This window comes from Parus major, chromosome 5 (genome assembly GCF_001522545.3).
Source record: "Parus major isolate Abel chromosome 5, Parus_major1.1, whole genome shotgun sequence".
In the NCBI taxonomy this organism is placed as follows: Eukaryota; Metazoa; Chordata; class Aves; order Passeriformes; family Paridae; genus Parus; species Parus major.
The window spans coordinates 23127323-23150972 of NC_031774.1; the positions used below are offsets into that span (position 1 = coordinate 23127323).

General features: G+C 38.8%; 1 protein-coding gene across 2 annotated transcripts in view; it reads right to left on the reverse strand.

Annotated features, from left to right (window-relative positions):
• C5H11orf49 (chromosome 5 C11orf49 homolog) overlaps positions 1 to 23650 on the reverse strand; it is a 79158-nt gene that overhangs the window by 44414 nt on the left and 11094 nt on the right. For both annotated transcript variants that reach the window (XM_015629797.3, XM_015629798.3), the window contains exon 3: positions 9482 to 9612. In XM_015629797.3, coding sequence (XP_015485283.1) covers positions 9482 to 9612 — 131 coding nt within the window. The remainder of the gene's footprint in view (positions 1 to 9481; positions 9613 to 23650) is intronic.

Below are 23650 nucleotides of genomic sequence, written 5' to 3' on the forward strand. Positions count from 1 at the left end.
ATCACTCTCAGATCAGCTTATGAAGGAAGGTATCACAGACTGTACATTACCACAATCACATCCTATGGCAAATTCAAAACAGATCAAGCTTAATTTATAAATGTTACCTACTACATTTCATAACTCATTTGCAGATTACAGGTTTTCCATAGTAGTACCTTATCCCCATTTCACAGAGTAGTAGTAGCATATCAAAGTACTAATCATGCATGCAGATCACTTCTACTGATACTCATCTAGGATCTTTGAAAGAGGCAAAACAAAGTATAAGCCAACAATCCTTTTCATCATATACAACAACTTCATACATGATCATATTGATTTAAACCAGACTTAGAGATGTTTACTGAGGTAAGGCAACTTTAAAAGGATGAAAGAATTTCTGTACTTAATTCAAAATCACACTTTAGTCAAACATGGACACAGTGAATGGAACCAAGGCCTCAAAACAAAGTGCAAAGCAGAGACTTCCTGAAAGGTTTTAAGATTCTAGGATCGAATTATCTTGCCTAACAAGAAAAGGCTTGCTGGAAGAGTTCGGTTATGTAGTTACAGAAACAGGAATTCAGTCAGTCCTTTTAACAACACAGGGAAAAATCAGTTCCTCAAAAGAAATAAATGTCACTCCCAAGGTTATTTTATCAAAATAACTGAATGTAAAGCTTTTGTGAGTATAACTATTAGATGAAGTGGAAGAACAGGGGGTTAGAAATTCTAGTTGTGCAAATTCCCAACGATCAAACAGAAAAAAACTTTCTACGTATAGGTCAGGTCTGCTCAATCCAATGAGAGATACATCTTGTAGAGTCAGGAGTGCAGTATATGAATCTATAATCTATAAATGTTAATTTAAGAAAGCTAGGTAGTGAATGTGTAGTGATGGAAACTATAAATAACAAGACCATGAGAGAGAAAAAGCTGAAGAAGAACCTGGGATGATAAAGACACAAAAATTATTTGCTCTGAGATTTTTTGTGCAGCTGAACAAAAAGGTAGTTATCTCTTCACTTAAAATGATAACTCCTAGTACCAAGGCTATGTCAAAGACTTAAATGCATGTGTGTAAAGAAGAGTCCTTACTCTTCCATTCATGCTGAACACACATTCGTCCTTCACAGTCTTCTTCCTCAGATTGCATCTACACTGCTCACAACAGCTTAACACATAGATGCCAGAGTTTATTCCACAGAAATGAGTGCAGACACACCATAATAACACTCCCCATATGTCAGCTGATCTGCTGAGACAGACCTAATAGGCTCAGGCTGCTGTCAGAGCAACATAGCTCTGCAACTTCCAGGTCCCAAGCCAGTATCTTGAGACAGTGCTGAATTGTACCATATGGAAATACAAACCCCAAGCTCCATTGTTTAGGTAAACATTGCATTGCACAGCACAGACACACACTTAAAGCCAATAGCATGGGCAGAAGTATGCTTTAGGGTTCACAGAGAAGGGAAGGAGATAATGCGTTCCTCAGTTTAGGCACTTTCAGCTCTCAGGGCAAACTAAGAGTCAACATTAGGCTGAAAGCAGATGTGGGCTTCACAGAGACTTCTCTTACAACCTCTTTGCAGAAAGTCACAGTATAAGGAATTGAGATAAAACAAGACTTTCACCTACTTTCTCTACCTCTCTTTCAGCATTTCTGCTGCTGAAGAATAGATTAACAGTATCATAAAACATACTAATTAATGAAACTAAGGCTTCATAGACATTCTGCTGGACGATTGCCTATGCATATGAAGTGTGCAGATCATCTTTCAAGACATGTCACAAGTGAGAGAAGAGATGGACCAAGTTTACTTAATAAAAGAAACGTGGAGCATTCAGGATCCTAGACCAGGTAAAACAATCTAGAACTAGTTTTGTTCCAGTAAACTTCCCCACAATTTGTAATGCTAACTCTTCAAGACTATATTGGAACCTAAAAAAGTCTTAATTAAAAAAATCCATTTCAGTTGGTTTGAATAGGAATGCTGTCATAGGGATGGGAAACTTGCCAGAAGACTGCAAAGCAAATAATAATAATAATTACCAGTTGAATTTTGGATAATTGCTTAGCAGAATGCAACAATGATCACTGCTTATTTAAATGTTTCGCTCAACTGAGCGAAAGAACATATTAATTTAATTTGCCAATGACACAACCAGTGAAGAAGTGTCAAAAGACACAAAATATCCAGAAAACATTAGAAAACAAACAGAAAAGTTTCTTGGTTTAAAAAAAATAAAACCAGAGATATACATCTGTAACATGGAATTGAAAAAAAATGTTTGAATATTAAGACAAGCTGGTCTATGCTCAGAGACAGTTGAAAAGGAAATAAAATACTGGTGCAAAAAATAAACACCAAACCAGATCAGACAAGGAGGATTTTCAGTGTGCTACATTTAATTTCACAAACTGCCTTGAAAGAATGGCATGAACTGAATTCATAGAGGGACTAGCTGAAGACTCCATCACTGACCCACTTCTACAAATGATTAGTACAATGCATTTTAGATCTATATAATGCAGATGTTTAAACTTACAATGGCTTCTAGATATATCTCACCATCTCTAAAATGCAATCCTCCACTTATTTCTCCCCAGCTTCAGAAATCCTTTGTCCTGATGCTCTAGAATCATGATCGCTTCCAGGCAGAGCTACATTGATAAATCATAAATAGCAACAGCTGTAACTGTAGCACAAAGGAACTATGACGTGAGTAAGGTTGGAGATCAATCATTTCAGCCAAGGCTATCTGCTATTTCACTGCAGAATGAATTTCCAGAGAATACTGCATTAAAATTCACAGCTTACCTATCTTTAGGACATGCTGTGAGATCTCACTGATTCATAAAAGATTTCCTACAATAACATGGCATATAAATCTGATTTGCTTTCAATAACCAAATAAAAAAGAAAGAAAAAGAGATTCTGATATTTATGGTGATTGTCACCATATTGCTCTAAACATCTCAGCAGAGATTGGCTAAGTTAAAAATGGAGATAGTTTAAAAGCTTACAAGGGAGGGAATAAAAAAAGGCAGCATAATTTAACACAAAGAATAACGTGTAGAAGTATTAGGATGACACTAGCAAAGGAAGGAATTTTGTAACCTCAGGAAAGTCATCTTGTCAACAAAAATGTATTAAAATAGCATCTTTCAAAACTGAGCTGGGAGAACAGTGGTCCATTTAGCTCTTCTCCATCTCCAAGTTACATGAATTATATAGATAAGACACTTCTCTAATTTTTAATTTTTGTAAGGAATCTAGCCTTCCTGGCAAACTCAAGTAGATATAGTCATAGAGGCTTACCACTCTTCATTTCATGACATAGCTCATGTGCTTGGTTGTGTTAAATCTCCCTTTCCACAAGCTCCAGAGACAGCTAGGCTTCCAATTTCCTAATGCAAGTGTGCAGAAGTGAATGTGATGAATGTGAAAGAAACATGGCTATTTTATAAGATTTTATTTCAATATGACAGTAACAGTACCTTTTGTCTGAAGGGGAGGCAAGTGTCTGCAAAAAGGATTCTCAGGCAATATAGTCTAACATACTTTCTGCAGCAGTTTCACATTTCAGTGCTATATCTAAGGTATCAAACAACAGCTATTTTTGCTGGAAGCAGTTCTAAATTGGGAGGGGGGGATGTACAAAGAAAGAAAGAGAAAAGCTGTTGAAAAGCACCAAAGAAAGCTGGGGCTCTAGAAAAGAAGTGCCAATGGCTCTGACTGAGCTTTCTGTTCACTTCTCAGTACATCAGGCCTGGAACAAGTTTCTCAGTGCAAAATTTCTCTAATTGGCTGGAAAGCATTTAAGGAAAAATCTTTTTAATTAAAAACAGAGAACCAACAAGACATGAAAGCCATGGGGGTTGGGAGAGGCATATGTTGACCTTATGAGGCTTCACAGCAGAACTCTGCAGGGGCCATTTAAACTGAGAAAGCACAGTTTTAATTAAAGAGTCCTGAGGAACAGACAATTCAAAAGAGCAGGTCAGATAGATTCCAAGAGGTCAATTTAAGCACAAGGAGAGGGAAAACAAGACTTCTGGCCATTCTGCCTTCCTCTGGGAGAAATCTGTTGCTAACTGATCATTATGCTTCAACAAACACTAGCTGTCCTCTAACCACCTCTGTGAGTGTTGTGTATCATTGGTACAAGTTAAAAGGAGGGCACAAAGGGCTGTAGTAAATGGGCTAACAGAATGGTGACCTCTCACCAGTGGGGTTCCACAGGGCTCCATCTTAGGCCCAGTTCTCAACATCTACATAAATGACATAGATGTGGGACTCAAAGGTATACTAAGTAAGTTTGTCAATGACATTAAACTGGGCAGAGCTATTGACTTTCTCAAGGGCAGAAAGGCCCTGCAGAGAGACCTTGACAAATCAGAGGTCTGGTTGTTCACCAACCATATGAAGTTTAACGAGGGCAGGTGCCAGATTCTGCACCTGAGATGAGGCAACCCTGGCTGTGTGGACAGACTGGGGAACAAAAGGCTGGAGAGCAGTGCCACAGGAAAGGGGCATGAGGGTCCTGGTGGACAGAAAGTGGATTATGAGTCAGCAGTGCCCTGACAGCCAGGAGGGGCAAGCATGTCCAGAAGTGCATCAGGCACAGCATCACCAGGCAGACAAGGGAGGGGATTGTTCCGCTCTGCTCTGCACTGGGGCGGCCTCACCTCGAGCCCTGTGTGCAGTTTTGGGTGCCACAATATATGAAAGACACGAAACTATTACAGATTGTTCAAAGGACGGCAACAACAATGGTGAAGGATCTGGAAGGAAAGCCATATGAGGAGTGGCTGAAGTCACATGCTCTGTTCAGCCTGGAGAAGACACTAAGAAGAGAAGAGAAACCTCATTGTGGTCTTCAGCATCCTCACAATGGGAAGTGGAGGAGCAGGCACTGATATCTATTCTCTCGTGACTGGGGACAAGACTCAAGGAAGACATGAAGCTGAGTCAGGGGAGGTTTAGGCTGGATATTAGGAAAAGGGTTCCTCACTCCAAGGGTGTTTGGGCACTGGAACAGGCTCCTCAGGGAAGTGGCAACAGCATCAGCCTGAGAGAGTTCAAGAAGCATCTGAAAAACACTCTCAGGCATATGGTGTGATTCTTGGGGTCGTCATGTGCAGGGCCTGGAACTGGATTCAGTGATCATGGTGGGTCACTTCCAACTCAGCATATTCTGATTCTATCATAAGAAATTCTGTGAAGTTTTTTTTTCAACAAGAAACCTCAGTTTCTTGACACTGGATCACATTCATCTGTTTCCTTCTAGTCCTCGTATCACATTCTCAATTCATGGAATCCCAGATATGCTTATGCATACTTGAAAATAGAACTCTGATTCTTTCTAAGCTTCTAAAACCACTGGAAAATCCTGTAAAATAGATCCAGCATATCACCAGAAAGAAAACCCCTTACAAAAAAAAAAACAAACAACCCCCCCGCAAACAACAAATTTTACTTTTTCAAGTGTTACCATCACATTTATTGAACGTAGTAATTTTCCCTTGCTATTCAGAGACAAAAGAAAAAATACATCTAGTCTCCAAACAAAAGGACTTAAAAAGGTCAATGTAACCAGAACCCATCAAGTAACAGAGCTAACATCATAGAAAAATAACATAAAATCTGCTATATTTTTCCATGAAGAGCTATTTCCCAGTAATTCAAAAGGATAAGGAATTAAATAGAAAAGTAACATCTACAGCAATTTCCCAAGAGAAACAGTAATGTTAGTGCATTTCAATTACTGTATACATGGTTCTGCAGACACACAGATTGCTACACTTAAGCACTGCTTGTGTTCAGACAGATTTCTCTATTATTGGCCATTTGAGAATTCATGGCTAGATGCATCTGCTTGAGTGAACAACAACACATTCCAAATTAAGGCATGGTCAAGACTGACAAAGCAGGAAATTTCCCTGCATCAAGGAAGAACAGCTAGCAGCCAGATTAAGCAATCACTTAATTTATTTGTGAGATTTTATCTACTTTTCTAAAATCCCAATTACACACTCAGAAATGAAAAGATGGGGGTTTTGTTTGTTTGGGGTTTTGTGAGTTTGTACAAACTTGGAAATGGCATCATCTTACATCTTTAATATTCTCCCTTGCTTCCCTCCAGCCAAGGTAAAAGCTTTGATGTAAGTTATTTATTAGGTGGACTTATATGCTCATAAGGTTGGTGTTTATGTCGTTTATCAGGGGTACCCTCCACAGATGGAGAAAATTAAGAAAAAGCCACCACTCACTCCTAAAACATGAAATTCAAATCTGGAATGAAATTTAAAGTAAATGAGAGAGGGGCAAACAGCAATAAACACTTTTATGACAAAGGAATAAATAAAACCAAGAACATCCTAGAAGACATGGAAGTTAGTGAATGTAATACTTTTGACAAAGGAAGACAAAAGATGCCTTCATAGTTCTTCACAGACATAAATCAGTGACAAAGAATGGAGCAATCCCTGCCTAGAAACAAACCCAGAGAGAAAACTGGGGCAGATCAGAATCATGCTGTAGAAAACAAAGGGTATATTATCATCCTTTTCTGCACACAGAAATTCCATTGACATAAAGCGGCCATTTGATGAATAACACTCCATACCTGACATAGGGCATCCAGTGCAGAAATTCTAGTTCAGGTCTCAAAAGTAATATTCCTATATTAGCCCAAGCTATATTGTTACTAATTTCAGAAACAGCAGGTTGTTTGTCCCATGCTCTGTTGCAGAGTATATAACCATAAACAGAATTTCTTACCAGGACTCCATAAATTACCTACCTCCTTGTGGTGGTTTGAGCCTGGCTGGATACCAGGTGCCCACCAAAGCTGCTCTTTCACTCTACCCCCTCAACTAGACAATCAAGAGAAAATACAATTAAATCCTCATGGGGCAAGAGTAGGACAAGGAGAGATAACTCATCGGTTACTATCACAGGCAAAACAGACTCGATTTAGGGAAATGAAATTGAATTTATTACGAATGAAATCAGAGTAGGATAGTAAGAAATCAAACAAAATCTTAAACCTTCCACTCACCCCTGCCTTCTTTCTGGGCTCAACCTCACTCCTGATTTCTTTACCACCTTCCAACCCATAAGTGACACAGGGAGACCAGGAAGCTTGTCACACATTGTTTCTGCCATTTCTATCTCCTTGTTCTCTTTCCCAGCTCCAGTATGGCATTCCACTCATGGGAGACACTCCTCCACAAACTTGTGCAGCATAATATCCTCCCTGGGGCTGCAGCTCATCACAAACTTCCCAGAGTAGGTCCCTTCCATGGGGCACAGTCTTTCAGGAATGCACTGCACCAGCTTGAGTCCCCCATGAAGTCACAAGTGCTGCCAGCAAAGATGCTCCAGCATGGGCTCCTCTCTCCATGGGTCCACAGGTCCTTCCAGGAGTCTGCTCCAGCATAGGCTTCCCATGCAAACACAGCCAAGAAAAAAATCTAGTTCTAGTCTATGCCTGAGTGTGGTAATGACCATATTTCACCCACCACATTGCACAGGTTCAGCTTCTCAGTAAATGAGTTTAATTCTTAAATGGCCATGAATGTTACGAGTTCCCCTACACACAGGTACAGCAAAAAATATTCCATAGCAAATAAAACTGAAACAAAAAATACCAAGGTTCTAGCTCATAATTCTGGCTAGAAAAACAGAAAAATTGGACTAAGTGGATGAAAATATTGAGAGTCATTATATAGAGTGATGCATTTCTGTCTCTAGTTAGTTAGTGTAAAAAGAAAATGTATGTAGATGTATAAATATACAGTTAAACATTTAATATTTACTCAGATTAAAATGTGAAGCTACTGGACTTCAAAGTTAGAAAAATATACACCAAACTCCTTTTAGGCCACAACCAGAGCTTAGCAGCATCCACCTGAGCTTTTGTTCCTGTGCTTATTACCCTTTCTCTTCAAAGTACCTCGGTGATTGCACTTTCTCCCACGGCCTTTTCCATACTCACATAAAACTACTAAAAGTTAAAGAGAAAGGAGATATTACAAAGTTATAACTTTTCCATTTGTTTCAACAAAGCTGGGTGCCCTTTCTCTGGCTGAGGTCAATGCTGGATAAATAAAGCCTGATGAAAACTTGCACTGAAAGTACTGCAGTGCACACTTTGCATCAGAGAGCTTCTTCACAATTTTTCAATATGGTTTACTACTAACAGCTGCAATTCTGGTGGATGACTTCTTCACTATTATCTCTAACTCCTATACAGAAATATGTTCTAGGACTCTACATTTTATTTTTCCTGATTATGACCTGATCTCAAATCAGATATGTCCTTACTGCATACTCTTAAATTAGTATCATGTAATTCTTCTGAAATCTTTAAAATATTATCCCTGAACTAAAGTCAATTATTTATAACATAACAAAGTACCTCTCACTGGGAAGAAGGTGTTACAGACAGCATGGTCAGATACCTCAGTAGCTTACTACAGATTTTGTCATGTTTAACTATGATTGCTTAATTGCCAAAAATCTAGACGGCATACGTCAAAAAAGTCTTTATTCATGGTCTGGCAAACTCTGCTCATCAAAAGCAGAAGTGTTGCAAAGCTTAGCCAGAAGGCAAGGTTTCATCTGTATTTAAGAGACATCTTTCCTGCAAGAAGAAATGAGGCTGAATAGCCTGAAAAAAATGAGGCTTATAGTTAAAAAAAACCCCACCAACATTCATATTTGTACAGCAACTTTCAGTGTATTTGCTTAAAATACTAAATTAAAAAGTAAAATAAAACATAATTTTAGTTGCATGTAGTTACAGGAGTTTATTTTGAACTCTGGCCAGTTCTGAAATATCTAATATACCAAGTGCAATATAAGAATAGCTAGGCATGATAGCACAGTGCTGAGTATTTATTTTGGCACTGGAGCTTTTTCCTTGTGGGTAGGGTTGGGGAAGAGGTCACACAGTTGTCAGTGGTCCCTCTTCCACTACAGGATTCTGCAGCATCATGTAGGAGCTATGGCAGGACTATTCAGGCACAGCTCAGGTGGCAGCGTTAGCCACCCCACACCGCTATGAATGCAACCTCCTGCAGGCTCCTAATGAAAGCACTCAGGAGCCCAGCTGGCTGAGAATTTCAGCACCCCCTTCCCTCATGCTCCACACCTGATATTCTAACTTTCTCTGGGTCCCAGCCACCAACCTCCAGCACATTTTTTTTCCTATCCATCTCAATGCACATGCTCACAATGTCCTCCCTCTGATCTATTGTTGCTTGACAGGCTCTTCTGTAACAGAAGCAGTGCTAGCAACAAGGTGCTATTTTCTGGGAGCCATTTTTAACCATCCCACAAGGAAATGCGATGTTGTTCCCCAATAAATAATGTTAGAATATTAGAACGTAATGTGAAGGGTCAGTATATGTGGTGCATTAATAGCCCAGCTAATGATTTTCATGTCAAGGTAACAGGACAGCAGCAGATGCTGGAATACTTGCCTCCATTTTTCCCCACAGTTCGGAAACACCTCCAGAAGGTCCGAAGAAAAGATGCCCTATTATGAGGGGTGGCTTGAACGAAGCTGAACTCACGGAACAAAATATGTGTTCCTTGCCGCACGCTGTTAAAACTGTGGACATAAAGTCAAAACAAGAATGTTAGAAAGCTGAACCAACATGAATGTTCTGGGAACAACTAGAACAGCAGCAAGAAAACCACTGGCCATTACATTTTGTGAAACCAAATCTCCAAAGTTTATACCCATCTGTTCTCTAGAGAGAAGACTATTTGCAAAAACCACACATGGAAATTTAATTATAGGAATTAGAGGTTTGTGAAAGTAAAATTCATTCTAAAGAATCCCAGCAAGGAGTGTCCAAGACCCACTTATTTGAAAACAATCCATTGGAAAATGGCTTACCAAGAGTAACTGTCGTTTATTTGACCAGAAGATGCCCTTTCTTTTAGTACCATTTGAACTTCACTGCTATTTTCATTACAGTTTTCTTTAAAGCCACAAAAAAAATCCTCTTTAAGAGAAGGCTCAAGATATCATTTCTAGGTTACTGAAAATTGACTATTGGATGTATAAAATTTACTGTAGTTGTGATGAAAAGCTGATTGACACATCACTAAACAACAATTTGCACTAATGCACTTTGAAAAGAGTAGCTGGTCATTATGATAGATCTTCAATTCAACACTCATGTTTTTGTATTTTAGTATAAATTTCTGAAATATGAGTTGTAAGCACTTTAGGCTAACTTATTACAGCAAACATTTGTCTTACAAAGGTTTCTCTGAAGTGCAAGAAGTTCTCCTTTGGGCATGGTAAAGCTCAACATACAAGAACAAAAGAAATGCAAATACAAACATTATATACCAAAAGGTATAATGACAGGGTTGCCTCAAAGATAGATTTTGTGCATTTCACTCAGCATCATGCAAGTGGGACAAAGCTTTGAAACACTCCAGAGAGATCATTAAAACATTCACTTGGGACAGCAGCTTAACTCTCCCTCATAGGAGAGAATTAATGAAAAGATACAAGTTTACTTTCATCACAGCAGATCCTCTCCATAGGTAGCATCTCCGCAACAGACAAAATCCGGTGGTCAGTGTGAACCCTCTCAGTTTGCAATTTTAACTCACCTCTTTAAATACAAAGACTTTAAATCACTTTATCCTTCATAGAAGATGAACATAGAAAAGTATTTCACATTTGAAAGAGAATTATACCAAACAGAGTTTAGCAAAATTTAAAAAGGCTTGTAACAACTGGGTGTGGGTGTGTGTGGAGAGAAGGCATTCAATTTTTACAAAAGGAATCACAATTTCTCATTTTTAATATCCTGGTTCTCAAACACATGAGCAAACACAATCTGTTGTCATGTGTTGAAAGGTAGTACAGAACACAGTCTCTAGTCTCCCTACCCAGAAGGAAAGGTAACCCAAATAAAATAAGTACAATCACTTAATGATTAAGAAACACGCGTGACACTTGAATCCTAGAATCAGGAGTATTCTCTCTGTAAATATCATGGACAAATACAGTATTTCATATTTATGAAACCTTTTTCATGCAAAGTAAAGCACAATCATTGTCCCAAGAGATTAAAGTAAATAAATAAATCATGTGCTGGATCAAAATATGCCAAAATTACATGACTACCACTGTGAGTAAAGAGTATTCATTACAAAGTGCTGCTGCTCACTGCCTTAGAGTGAACAAGTTCAGAGTACGGTAAAGTAACTTGCAAGAAGTCCCACAAGATGCCTGTGACAAAGCTGGAAATGGAATTTCAGATCTTCTCATCCCAAACCACAGCCTGTACGACTTCTTTCACTTCTGATCTGCATTGTTTCGCTGACGATTTGACAGACTGACGGAGAAAAGAGGGCTACAGATGAAAAAGAAGAAACTTGTTGTAATAGAAGAAGGCAGCTTTCAGAAAGATAACACACGTAAGGGAGACATTTTGGAAGAGAAAGAAAATGAAGGCACAATGATACAATTAAATGCACCGAATTATACTGCTCAGAACATCTACAGAACATGCAAATTTTGGAAGCAGATCCTGGCACAATTGTAATGGAAAGGTCCGGACATGAAGCTAACCTACTATTAATTCACAACAGACAGTCCTACTACATTACTCCTTATTTCTAATAAGCAAAAAACTACAGTCACTTGCATTTTCAGCACGGCATGGCTCTAAACCTACCAGGCAGAAGGGTATGATATCATTTGTTGCTTACTCAGTTAATAGAGTGGGTGGATATGCTGGAACATCAGCACACCTGGATGTGCTGACAGCCAAGTGCCGCCAGCTAGTTGAGTAAAGGAGGATTTTGTTTAACTATACAGTGGAAGGATTTTCCCCCAAAAGCTCAAGACTGCAAGCCTGGGAGTCAGAATTTTATCCCAGTTAACATGCTGTATTTCAGAAACCCTACTTTATTAATTCCTTTTTATAAGTAATAAAAGTTCAGCTCAAAGGAGCCAGCCCATGATGGAGCTATCCAGAAAGCAGCCCAATAACAAATCTACTCTCAGACAGGGTCAAGATCACTATAAGGAACAGGAACACCATATATTTTGAATAAACTATATATGTTGAAATTCCTGTATCATGGGTAGATAGGCAGTACCAAAATAACTTGGCTACCTTTTTTTTTACAGCTGCCCAGAGATGAAGTTACCATTAATGTGGCAGTCTTACAGGTAAGCATTTCTGAACCAAAGAGAAATTATGACAACCCAAAGTTGTTACACATATTCTACCAGTAGGTAGGGCATATGACCAACACCTTACCTTGATTTTAATACACATGCAAACAGACGTTTTTTCCCAATTACTTTTGAATACAAAAATGAAACAAGCTGCACTCAGAGAAATGGCTTAAGCAAGATATCAAAAATAAAGGAACAAACTTAACCATTAAGCTCAATCATTCTCAGCAAGTTGAACAGCTGCTGAAATTCTTCCTGTAGGATTGCTCAGTCTTCCCTCTATCTGTTCTCCTCACTGAACAGCTCATACTGTTAACAAAGTTAAATGGCCAGAGCTTTTCAGCACATTTGAAGACAGGAAAAAAGAGGGTACCTCAACAAGTTATTACTTCGTTCTCAATCATTTAGAAATGGGTTTGGGAGCCCAGAAGCAGGGAAAATAATTTTTCACTTCTCTGGTTAACTGCTCTTTTTCCCCCTTTTAGGCATTTAAAGTACAGCCATCTGCAAGAGATTCCTTCCAGAAGAAAGCTTTCAACAACTGTGCTAGTCTCCAAGCCTCCTTTTGCAAACCTAATGATTGCTTCAGTCGTCTACATTATCAGTAAATAGAGAAGGCAAATTGGACGAGTAACAATAGTTACTAATGATGTGATTTTATTTGTCTTGCTGAAACCAAGACTACAAATTGAATTGAATGTTCATTAGTTAATACCAGTTTACTGTGAGCACTCATATTTCACACAAGAATTGTTAGGCAACTGGATACTCTGGTAACAAAACAGCCTTTTCCATTCACTTGTGAGAAAATCCTGAAGAAAGACAAGAGAAGAATAAAGCAAGGTTCTCACTTGATGGAGCTATCTAAAGAAATTCTTACAGCAGGGGTTTCAGGATGTTTTCTCACTCCTTTCCTTCCCATGTCCCAGAGCAGCCAAACCCCAGAAGAGTCTCCTCCAACACCACTGCTGAGAGGGCTGCATCTTGCAGCACACCCACGCTATGCTTTTGGGATGGTACATGCATGTGAGGGGAAGGAAAAAGGTTTGGGAGGAGACTTTGATAAAACAGCCTCAGCTCTCAAAAATGACTGTGCTGGGAATTCTAGCACTCAGGTGCTGCTTCTCTGAACAGAGCAGCTTTCATAAGGCTTTGTCTTTTGTGTGTTTACATTTTGGCAACCTGCCAGAGTCCAGAAACTTTCAAGTACTCTTTTCAAACTTTGGACTTCTAAATAGATTGTAAAAGTCCCAGGATGCTATGGTAACATCTCAATTGAAACTCATTTTAGCAGTTAGCCTCTGCCTGCTGAACCCAGGCAAAGCCAAATGTGCACAATGCAGAGTCCCAAGTCCTGAAGAAGGATGGAAAAGCTTGCCAGGACCCTGCTGTCCCCGTAGCAGGTACCACTTTAGGTTACCATGCAAAGAGTTGAACAAGCTCACAGGACCCCTCCTCTACCAAATGGAAAACAAGGAACAATGATTATTTTTTTCTAAATTCACAGCATTACTACTTACATTTTCTATCAAGAACATGATGAAGAAAAAATTTTGAAGGCTTCTTGAGCATGAACCATTTACACACACACACACACACACACACACCCTTTTCTGGCCAGCTACACAAGTGTCTAAGTCATTAAAACCGAGTTGAGTGTCTCAAGCAAAAATAAGGTAGTCTCAAATGCAAAGCTGCTGTCAGAGGGTATGTTCAGAGTGACCGAAACATCTGTAGATGAAAGGAGTGTGGAAGATTTGTTTTTTCTTGACACATGCTCTGGACTAGTTCTAATCTAGTCCCATTGACTGAATGCTCATTTGCAGAAGGAATACATCTTCCAGTTTAGTTCCATCTGAAAGGAATCCAGAGCTCCAAGACTGCATCATTGTGTGAGCTAAAGCACAGGGATAACCAGGAGTATTAGCATTAGAGACTGTTCTACAATGGGTACCAAAAAACTAGTTATAGCAACAGAAAACACTGAATTACAAAAGGCTTTAAAAACCAGGCCATTTCTGTTGTTAAATAACTTATCCACAACAAAACATCCCCCAAATGACCAATTGCATTTAGCGCAAGGCTATGCTCTGAGATAGCAGAGTGGGGTTTACCTTGCCTAGAAGGATCTCTGAGAGGGAACACTTAAAACTGGAGGCATAACTGGGTGAAAAAATAAATCACTGTTGTACTGATTAAATTACTGCTATATGAATGTAGTTTAAGATCATTTTATTCTTCTCTTGGTTTAAGTGTACTACAATACAAATCATTGGACTGTTTTTTTAGCTATCACCCTTGGAAGGTAGTGTAGGACCATGAGCATTCCTCAATTCAAAGCCATTGTTCCAAGTGCTTTTTAAAATTCCACAGATCTTAGAACTTGGGACGCTGAGGTCAGCCTCAAGGAAACCACCATTTTCTTCTAATGAAATTAGCGGTGCTTTTTAGGCATTTCCTCAGCAATGTGTTAAGACAAAACAGATGCTAAAAGTTATTCCTGATGACTGGCTTTAAGGGTAAAGAGTCGGTTTTTTCAACAAGCAGGCAGATAGGAAATCATTACACTACAAAATTTTGGCAAGACCGGGTGATACAACACTGCAAACACAGAAACTGGATTTTTTGAGATCCTTTCTGTCTCACCTTCTCAAGCTAACTTCAGCTGAAGGGTGTGGGAAGGGGGAAAGGAGTGACACAAATTTTAACTATGCGTTTTCAGACTTCTTGATACAGGCTAGGAACATCTGTATTCATGGCATACAATACAGGTGGTACAGAGATTATCCCATGTACTGAGATGAAGAAAATGAACAGCACAGCACCTGTGACACAGCTCAGAGTAGGCAGTGAACAAGCTTTGTTATGTTGCTTTGTAGCAAATCAAACCCTCTGAGACCAGTTTACAGATTCTGGAGAAGGAAAGGATTAAAGGAGTTGCTGTGCTTGCTTGTTATTACCCAGAAAGCCTTCATCTTTTCTAGAGTCCCTCTCCCTTAATTTTTCATATGGTAGGTCAGTAATTTAACACCTCAAGGCTTGCAAATCACAAGCTAAAATAACCGTACTGCGTTAAATAATCAGCCCAGGATTTAAAAAAAAAGAAAAAGAAAAATAAAAAAAATTAAAGGCAAATGGGGAGGGGTGGGGATGCAGGGATCTTTAAAAACAGAGGCCTTTTGATCAGAGCAGCATCCTGCAGTTTGCTGTAACTCAAGCTGACCATTCTTACATAGCAGGAATTAAGGACTCCCCCTGCCAGGCAGGGCCCTATTAAAACACAATAGCTGTTTGAAAAGGGTAAGCAAGCTGATATGGATATAATAGGCCACATATTGGGGCCCCTTTCTACGGTGAAATAAAGCTTCTTCTTAGAGTTATGAGCTGGGAAGCCTAGTATTCAGGAAGATGGGAAAGGGCATACAATGAAAGACCGTAAATAGCCCTGCAGAAGCCCTCCAAGGTGCTTAAGGGAAAAGTAAAGAAGCCTTCACAGATAAGCATCAATCACCCATGACCAGCTCTTTCAGTCTGATCAGGTGCAATTTCAGACTACACAGTGTTTCAACGAGTCTAGAGAGGTCTTGCTGGAATAAACAGAGATTTAGTTTTTACAGTAGGAGACTGTAAGTTGCACACCACAGGAACAGCTGCATGAACACCATTATAACTAGCTTTTATGGAGATCACTGCAAGTTGCTACCCAGCTTTCCTCAAAAAAACCTCTCTTTTTCTGCCCAAACCTAAACTAAATACATAAATAAAAAACCAATCCAGATTTATAACTACACAAGGAAAACTGGTAACTCTCCAGCTAATCTATTTAGTATTTGTTCAAACTGGTCCAACTTGACATTTTGGGACAAGAAGAAAATTCCTTCCGAACTGCTCTATAACCTTCTGTGTTCTGAGGGTATGGGGGATGCAAGTCTTCTGTCAGCTTCATTATCATACACCCATGATTTCCATTCTTTGGTTTCCTTTATTAACCAACACGTATTTCTGTCCTCCCTGTCATGCTGTGGAATTCATTCACTAGCTTCCAGATGCCATAGAAACCATACATGAACCTGTGGCAAGGGTGAGAAGATGGTACAAAAATGAAAAATACTATTGAAAACACAAGCCACACAAAGTAAAATTCTGATTTCCTCTTATCTAACAGTTCAGAAAGTAGCTAAGGAATTTACATCAGCTGGAGATGGATTTTGATACCAAAGCATAAATGTCTGCCAAAGAAGGAGTATGGATTTAAAAATTATTGAAGATCTGCAGCCATCTTGAGCTCCTGAGGTCAAAGTAAAATGCCTATTAAAGGCAAATTGATTTCTCAGAAAGCTGAGGCCAAAGTATAAGTACAAATAAGGGCCTTCTTGTTCCATTCTAAATGAATTCTCCTGTTGCAAGACAGTTCCATGTTTTATAAACTAGACTTTTAGTTATTTTAAAAGATTGCAGCCCAATAATGTTATGACTGCGATGATGCATGAAATACTGAAATATAACGGAATACCTGTTCCAAAGAGATTCAATACTGGTGCCATACAAACAGATCTGTATTTGCTCCTTTCAGTCTTGGTCTGACTGGAGAATTTCAGAAGAAAAAATTTACAACTGGTACTCTCTCACCTATTCAGAACCTTGGCAAGAATTATAGCACATCAAAGATGGAGCAGCTTCCAATATTTTCATCATGGCAACAAATGAATCTTGCCAAAATCCCTTAATATAGATGAAGTTACATCATTTGACATTAATGCTAACTCTGCATTTGGAGATTGCTTAGCTAAACCACTTTGTGCTCACTACAACTGCTTGGCTACAGTGTTGACCAGCTACAGTTTGTTTAATTCACACAATAACATTAAATTTGTAAGACATAGTTATTCCAAGTCACTAAAGTTAATGTATTCTAGGATCTGTATGGTTTCAACACAGCACTGCATAGAAAATCTCAGGTTGTCCATGAAGACATGCAGATTTCTAGAAACTAGATTTTTTGCTTTTTTGCTATTGTTTAGTTTTGTTTTTAAAGAAAAGGAAGATAAACCATGTTTTTAAAATGCATTTTCCAGGCTTGCAAGACTTTCAGTGATTGATATACATGGAAATGCAGACATAGTTAAGGGATTTTATCCTGTAAGAGATAAGGAATCCTATTATGGGATCTTAGCAGATCCCATTGCTGCAAACATTTGCTGATTTTTACAGTTTGGCATATCTAATTTAGGAAAATTTTTCCATTTGCTGGCCTTGTCCACAAGGGAACACATATATTACTAGCAAAGCAATTAGAAATGTTCCTCAAGGTTTTCTGTGATGCCTCAGCATTTTGCAGACAAAGAATAAACATGGAAGTCCTTCCATCAACACAAAACTGGGGAAAAAACCCAAACCAAAACCAAAAAAATCCGAAACCCTGACTTCAATTCTGATCCATTTTTCCTTAAAAATATTTCTGGGAAAAAATAAAGTGTTCCTCAAACTTACACTAACTGATTCCAATTTAATAGAAAGCCTTCTAGGTTTAGACAGATGGAAGCTGAGAACTCTAAAACTGATCTCCTATTTACATAAAGTAGCCTAGACCCCTGCCAAAGTGTTTCATTAAAACAAGAACTAAACCATGTGAGTTAGTAATACAGAGAGAGGTACTGTTGTTCATGAAGTTACCATCTATCCAACAGTGGTACTCTTACTGCTTGAGACATCAAAAGCCTTAATGGAGGAAACAGTATGTTAAAAAGAAAATATTTCTAACAGAAAATTATAAAACTAGGACTTTCATTCTTAAGAATAATTTTAAAGCCCCCACATATAATATGGGAAAAAACACTGTACCAAACTTTCTACACTGCTATGTTTTTCCAAAGCTGCTATTTTTGTGTGCATTTCTACTGAATTCCAGTTCCCATTTTCACATTACTAAAACAGTTTTCTTCAAAACACTTAGAGAAACTGCAGGAAATCAAATCTTTACAGCATGTGACCAAGCATGAAGTGAGATTACTGCTTTATATACACACTGCAGATCGTGTGCATAAGTAGTCCCACTACATCTGTGGTGGATATATCACTATTTATCTTTCTCATATTTTCCTATGTATTCCAACAGTGACTCAGCAAGCACAATTGAACAATTTTCCAGATTGATGGAGCAAGTTGCTTGTCAATCAGCATTGAATATCTAATTTGCATCATGGCAAACTCTACTACAGACCTTTCCTCAGTGGAAGATGGATATTTCTAGAGCTCCCCAATTCTGACTTGAGGGTCTTTTCACTTCTGCAAGGATACAAACAAAACCACAGCAGAGATGCATGATAAGAAATGCAAGAACAGGGCAGGAACTAGCCAATATCACAGATATTAAAAAAAAACAAAACAAAAAAACCCAAAAAACCAAAAAAACCCAGACTGATAGAGAAAGTAAAACTAAACAGAAGACTGTGATATCCCAGAAAGGGTGTGATGTACATTGCCAACTCATGTCCAGCCTCTCATCCACCAATATCCCCAAGGCCTTCTTGGCAGGGCTGCTCTCCATCTGTTCATCCCCCAGCCTGTATAAGTTCATACATTTGAAGTCATAAAAGTGTGATTTTAACTCCAAGCTGGGATTATACACTTCTCCAAATTTTTACTAGTAATATCAGCAAATATGATGAAAAGCAATAAAAAATTGGAAGCAAAAACAAGAGTTTTACTAGAGTTAAAAACTAAAGCTAGAGAGAGAACAGTACATTCAACTCTAGCACAGAGAAAAAGCACAAACACAGTCAACTCAGATATATTTTGTCTTGATGCTTGTACCATTTGCCACATTCCTGGACTCTGGCTTTTGGGAAATTTCTTTCCAGTTTTATTAGCTATCCACACCTCCTGTATTGCAGTTGCCTTTAACCTAAAGGAAGCTCAGTTTCATGGCAGGTATGTTGCATTTCAACCTTCAAGGCTGTAAGAACAAATAAAATATACCAAATTACATAAGGTCTCCATAAAGTAGTCAGCCAACTCCTGCTGCAGGTATTCTGAAAAAGACCACAAGTAAATATGTAATTCCATGATTTAAAGGAATAGAAAAGAAGTGGGCAAACACTGCATTGCTACTCCAATGAATCTATACTAGGAGCATCATGACCTGATCACACTGCACATGGAAATTGTGATTATCTCTCTTCAAAGAGGCTACAGTGCTAACATTCATATGCTTTGGCAAACCCTGCAGATTCTTCTGTCATCAAAACAGTATGAGAAGTTTCTTACGTGGAGTATGTTACCACATAGAGCATCACTGGTAAATGCTTTAAATTCAATTCTGTTACTGCTTTGCTACACATCTTCCAAGATAATCCTGTTTACCAAAAAGATTCTTTACCTTTTTATCCCCCCTGTATTTCTTTGCAAGGGACACATCTGAGTATCCACTCATCTGTAAGACTCGTAAGAATAAGGTAAGAAAATACTACATTTTCTAATATATTAGCAACATGTACAAACTACAGTGGGAATTGTGCTATTGAAATTAATATATGCATTTTTCCAGCTGTTTACTCAACAGCAGTTATCCCAATCAGCATATTTGTCAGGCTGGGACTTGTTGCAATGTTTGTTACAGAGAAATAACTCTGGGAAAGTAATGAATTCATAGATCCTGGCTGTCATATCAAAATCTCAATGATGTTTCTGCCATAAAACAATTATATAATAAAAACTTTGGGCGACAGATCTACAAGTTCCAGACAAAATTCACACAACTTAAATCTTAAATAGAGTTATCCACAACCCCCAGATCTTCCATAGCTCTCACACAAAATACATACCCCATGCATAGTGGGCAGGAGGTATTGAAATCCCATTTCTAAGGTGCACTGGAAAAATTCAATTACAAGAAAGAGAGTTTGCCCTTCTGACAATGCTACTCTGTAGAGGTGATACTGGAAGGCAACAAAGGTACTAGCAGAAAGGCTTTGTGTCCATTAGCAACATTCTTAGTGGAGAAATATGCAATTACTCTAGGTTCCCCAGAAAGATTTATCAACAAATTCAGTCCTGCAAATCCATGTACTCTGTGGAGAGACACTTTCAAATGTTTCTTTCACAGCAACTTATTCATATTAGCTGCAAAACCTCCTCAGAGCTTCTGGCACAAATGCTGTGTCTGAGTTCACATATTAACTCTCTTTCCACTGATAACTGAAGAGCAAAGGAGAGGCAGACAGCAGTCTTACGCAGTGCCCTAGGGATCAAGGAATCCCAAGTAAAAGCCTGTCAGGAACCATCAAGTACATTATCCCAGCTGAGATTTTCAGCCCAAAGGGCTGCTGCACAGCTAGGTCATTGACAGCAGCAGCTTGATACCAATCACATGGCTCAGTGCAGTCTTGCATTGAGTGGGATAATTTTATCTTTTTCTCTCCAGAGCAGAAGACATGTAGGAATCAGGACAGTATTCGAAGAATATATGAAATGTTGTTTTATATATGAAATGGGTTTTCTGCAATTGTTCCGAAGATTGTATAAGAGAGAATATCAGTATTTTAGGTAATATCCTAAAAGTATTAATACCTCACAAATACTACTGATTTTCCCAAGCCACAAAGAACTAACACTAAAAAACCCCAATGCCTCTCCCCCAAACAGTTGTACTGAAAAATTCTAATGAATGGCTTCATCTCTCAGGAAGGGAATCTGGCACAATTTGTCAAAGCCCTAAGGACCTTCTCACTACTGTTTTTGCTGTTTGTACTGTAATTGTACAAAGCACAGAGTCAACATTCTACAATGCTAGGTGCTGTAAAGTACATGCAGTACAATATCATTTCTGTCTTGAAGAGCTTACACTATCCTTGCAAACAAGACAAAACAAGTAACTCTGAAAAGGGGAAAGATGCAGAGCAGATGACAGCAAGATGATGACGATGATAAGGCCTACATACACAGATGCAAAGAAAAAAGAAAATTGATGGCTCTAAGCTAGCTCTAAGAATCTCTCCTTTTCATAATCAGATAATTCAGCTTATTTCCAGTTGCCAATTAAGGTTGCCTTCAGTGAGTGGCTTAGTTCTCATGGGCATCCCATCTGTCTTGTTCCTGGCCCTTCCCCCCTGCCCTCCACCCTCAAGGGTATTGAGACTTTTTTAAGAGGAGGACATTGTTTACTCTACAGATTTATTTCTGTAATGTTGTACAGCAATAAAGGACTGAACAAGCCAAAAGTTTGTCTGATACCAAAGCCTGTGTCTACTGCCAGAAAAAGCCAAGGGGGCGGGATCTTATTTGTCCCTAAGGAAAGAGTTGAACAAATTGTTCCAGCCAACCCAGATAGCAAAAGAAAATGAAGTACTTTCATTGCTAGAAGTTGATACTTCTCACCATGATAACATCTTCCTTCCCAAGGATCCCAAACTATACAGCACCGGCAGTCTCGTTACTAGGAACAAAGCAAATGCTCCTTTCTGTAAAACAGGACTACACATTGCAGAGCTGGTATTTTCAATTTCCAGGCACACAACAGATCTAAAAGCAGCATCTGACCCTCAATGCTGTCACACACATCACAGATGCCTTCTCAGATAAATACTGTTAAACTGTCACACAAGAACCAGCATGGGTGTTCAAGTTAGAGCCAGAAGAAACATCCTTAACAGAAGAAGGGGATCTCAGACATCAGTTTGCAGAGTCCAGTGGAAGCAGTGCTACATCTGCAAGCTAAAAGCAAGATGTTTTTCACAATCATGCTCCAGCTGGCAGGTGGTCAGGAGACATTTCACCAGAAACAAAAGAAAAGAAGTGTTTTGTGACAAGAAGGAAAACAAAACAAAACCCAAAACAACAAAACAAAACAAGTCCATTCCCATGTCTCCTGTTCACCTGTGATTGATGTATCAAACTAACAATTAAAGTTACAGAAAAAACAGTTTCCTAACCAAGTTAAGTTACAACTGGCTATTATTTCTGAGCTTTCCAAAGAGTCTTGAATAGAGCAGCACAGGTACCTGCATACTGGAAGAGAAAGTTTCAGGCAAAGGGCTAGCCTGCAAGAAAAGTAAAACATAGGAAGGTTTTTTTTTTCTGGTTCTTTAAGCTGAATTGAGCAAAAAGACACACAGACTCCATTTAAGAGCCCAGAAAATATAAAGTGGGATGCTATGCACATTCCCTCTGTGTGATCAAATGCATTAGCGTGGGGGCCCTGTTTTTCTTCAGAATAGGAAAGATTAAGAAAACAGGTTGATAAATAATGTATAGGGGGAACATGTTCCTTTAAGATATGTTGGCACAGACATTAGGCTGGAAGAAGCAAAGCAGCATTAGTGTGTAATTACACAGAGGGTTTTCAAGAGTCTGCATTTCATGAAGATTCAAGAGCAGGGCTGAGATTTCTCAGGCTTGTAATGAACAAATACCAGTAGCATTTCAGCATATCTATAAAATCAAGATTAGTCCTAAGAGAGATATAATTTTATTTGTTTAACTAAAATATGTGGATTAATTGGCAGAGAGGTGATTGATCCCTATTCCTGTAAGGGTCAGGAGTGAGCCAGATGAGGGAAGCCTCAAGGTACTCCCAAGATTGAAAGCAGATGTCCACATGACTGGGACAAATGAATACTGGAATAAAGTGGGAGAAAAAACTATACTTGAAGAGTAAAACAATTCTGGAAGGAAAACTGTAGAGATTAAGGTCAGCCCTCTGCAATCAGCAATCACGGTGCTAGACGGTGGATAGCAGTGAAATACATACTCAATTTCATTTCTTAGAGACAACTGGAAATACTCATTGCCACCTAAACACTTACTGCTTGATCCACACAGAGCTAGAAGAGCACATAATTTTCAATTCTGAAATTTCACTCGGATTTGCTAAATCCCAACAAATTGACTTATGGTAAAGCGGGACATTGCAATGCATGATGGAAATGCCACCAGGTTGCTCTTCAGCGGTGAATCCAGTGGAGAGGTCCATGGAACACCACTGTATTGAAAAGTATGCCCTCTGAGAGGAGTTTGAAGAATATCCAACACCTGTTCTTGACAGACTAATTTCAATTTCTGAAAAGTTACAGAAGTATTTTTTTTGCCCAATAAACACTTAAAAAATTACATGTTTGGGCCTGCCTGATAGCTTTCTAAACCCTGGGCTTGGTCTCTAATTTTATGTCTGGACATCCTAATACCAAGTCCCTTCATCTCAAATCACTGCAGCATATTTCAAAACATGCACACTCCAATCCTCTCCTTCAGAAAAACATGGATTAAGGAAAACACTGGGAGAGTGCCCACAAACCTTCTAGAATCTCACAAGTTATCTTCGAAGATGCTGAGTCTAAAGATCAAGTTTATTTGCTTGGGAGAGAAGTGTAGCCTTCAAAGCACAGCCAGAACAAATGTTGATAGTTGAGTGGATGAAGAGAAATCTTTTGGGCAGCGA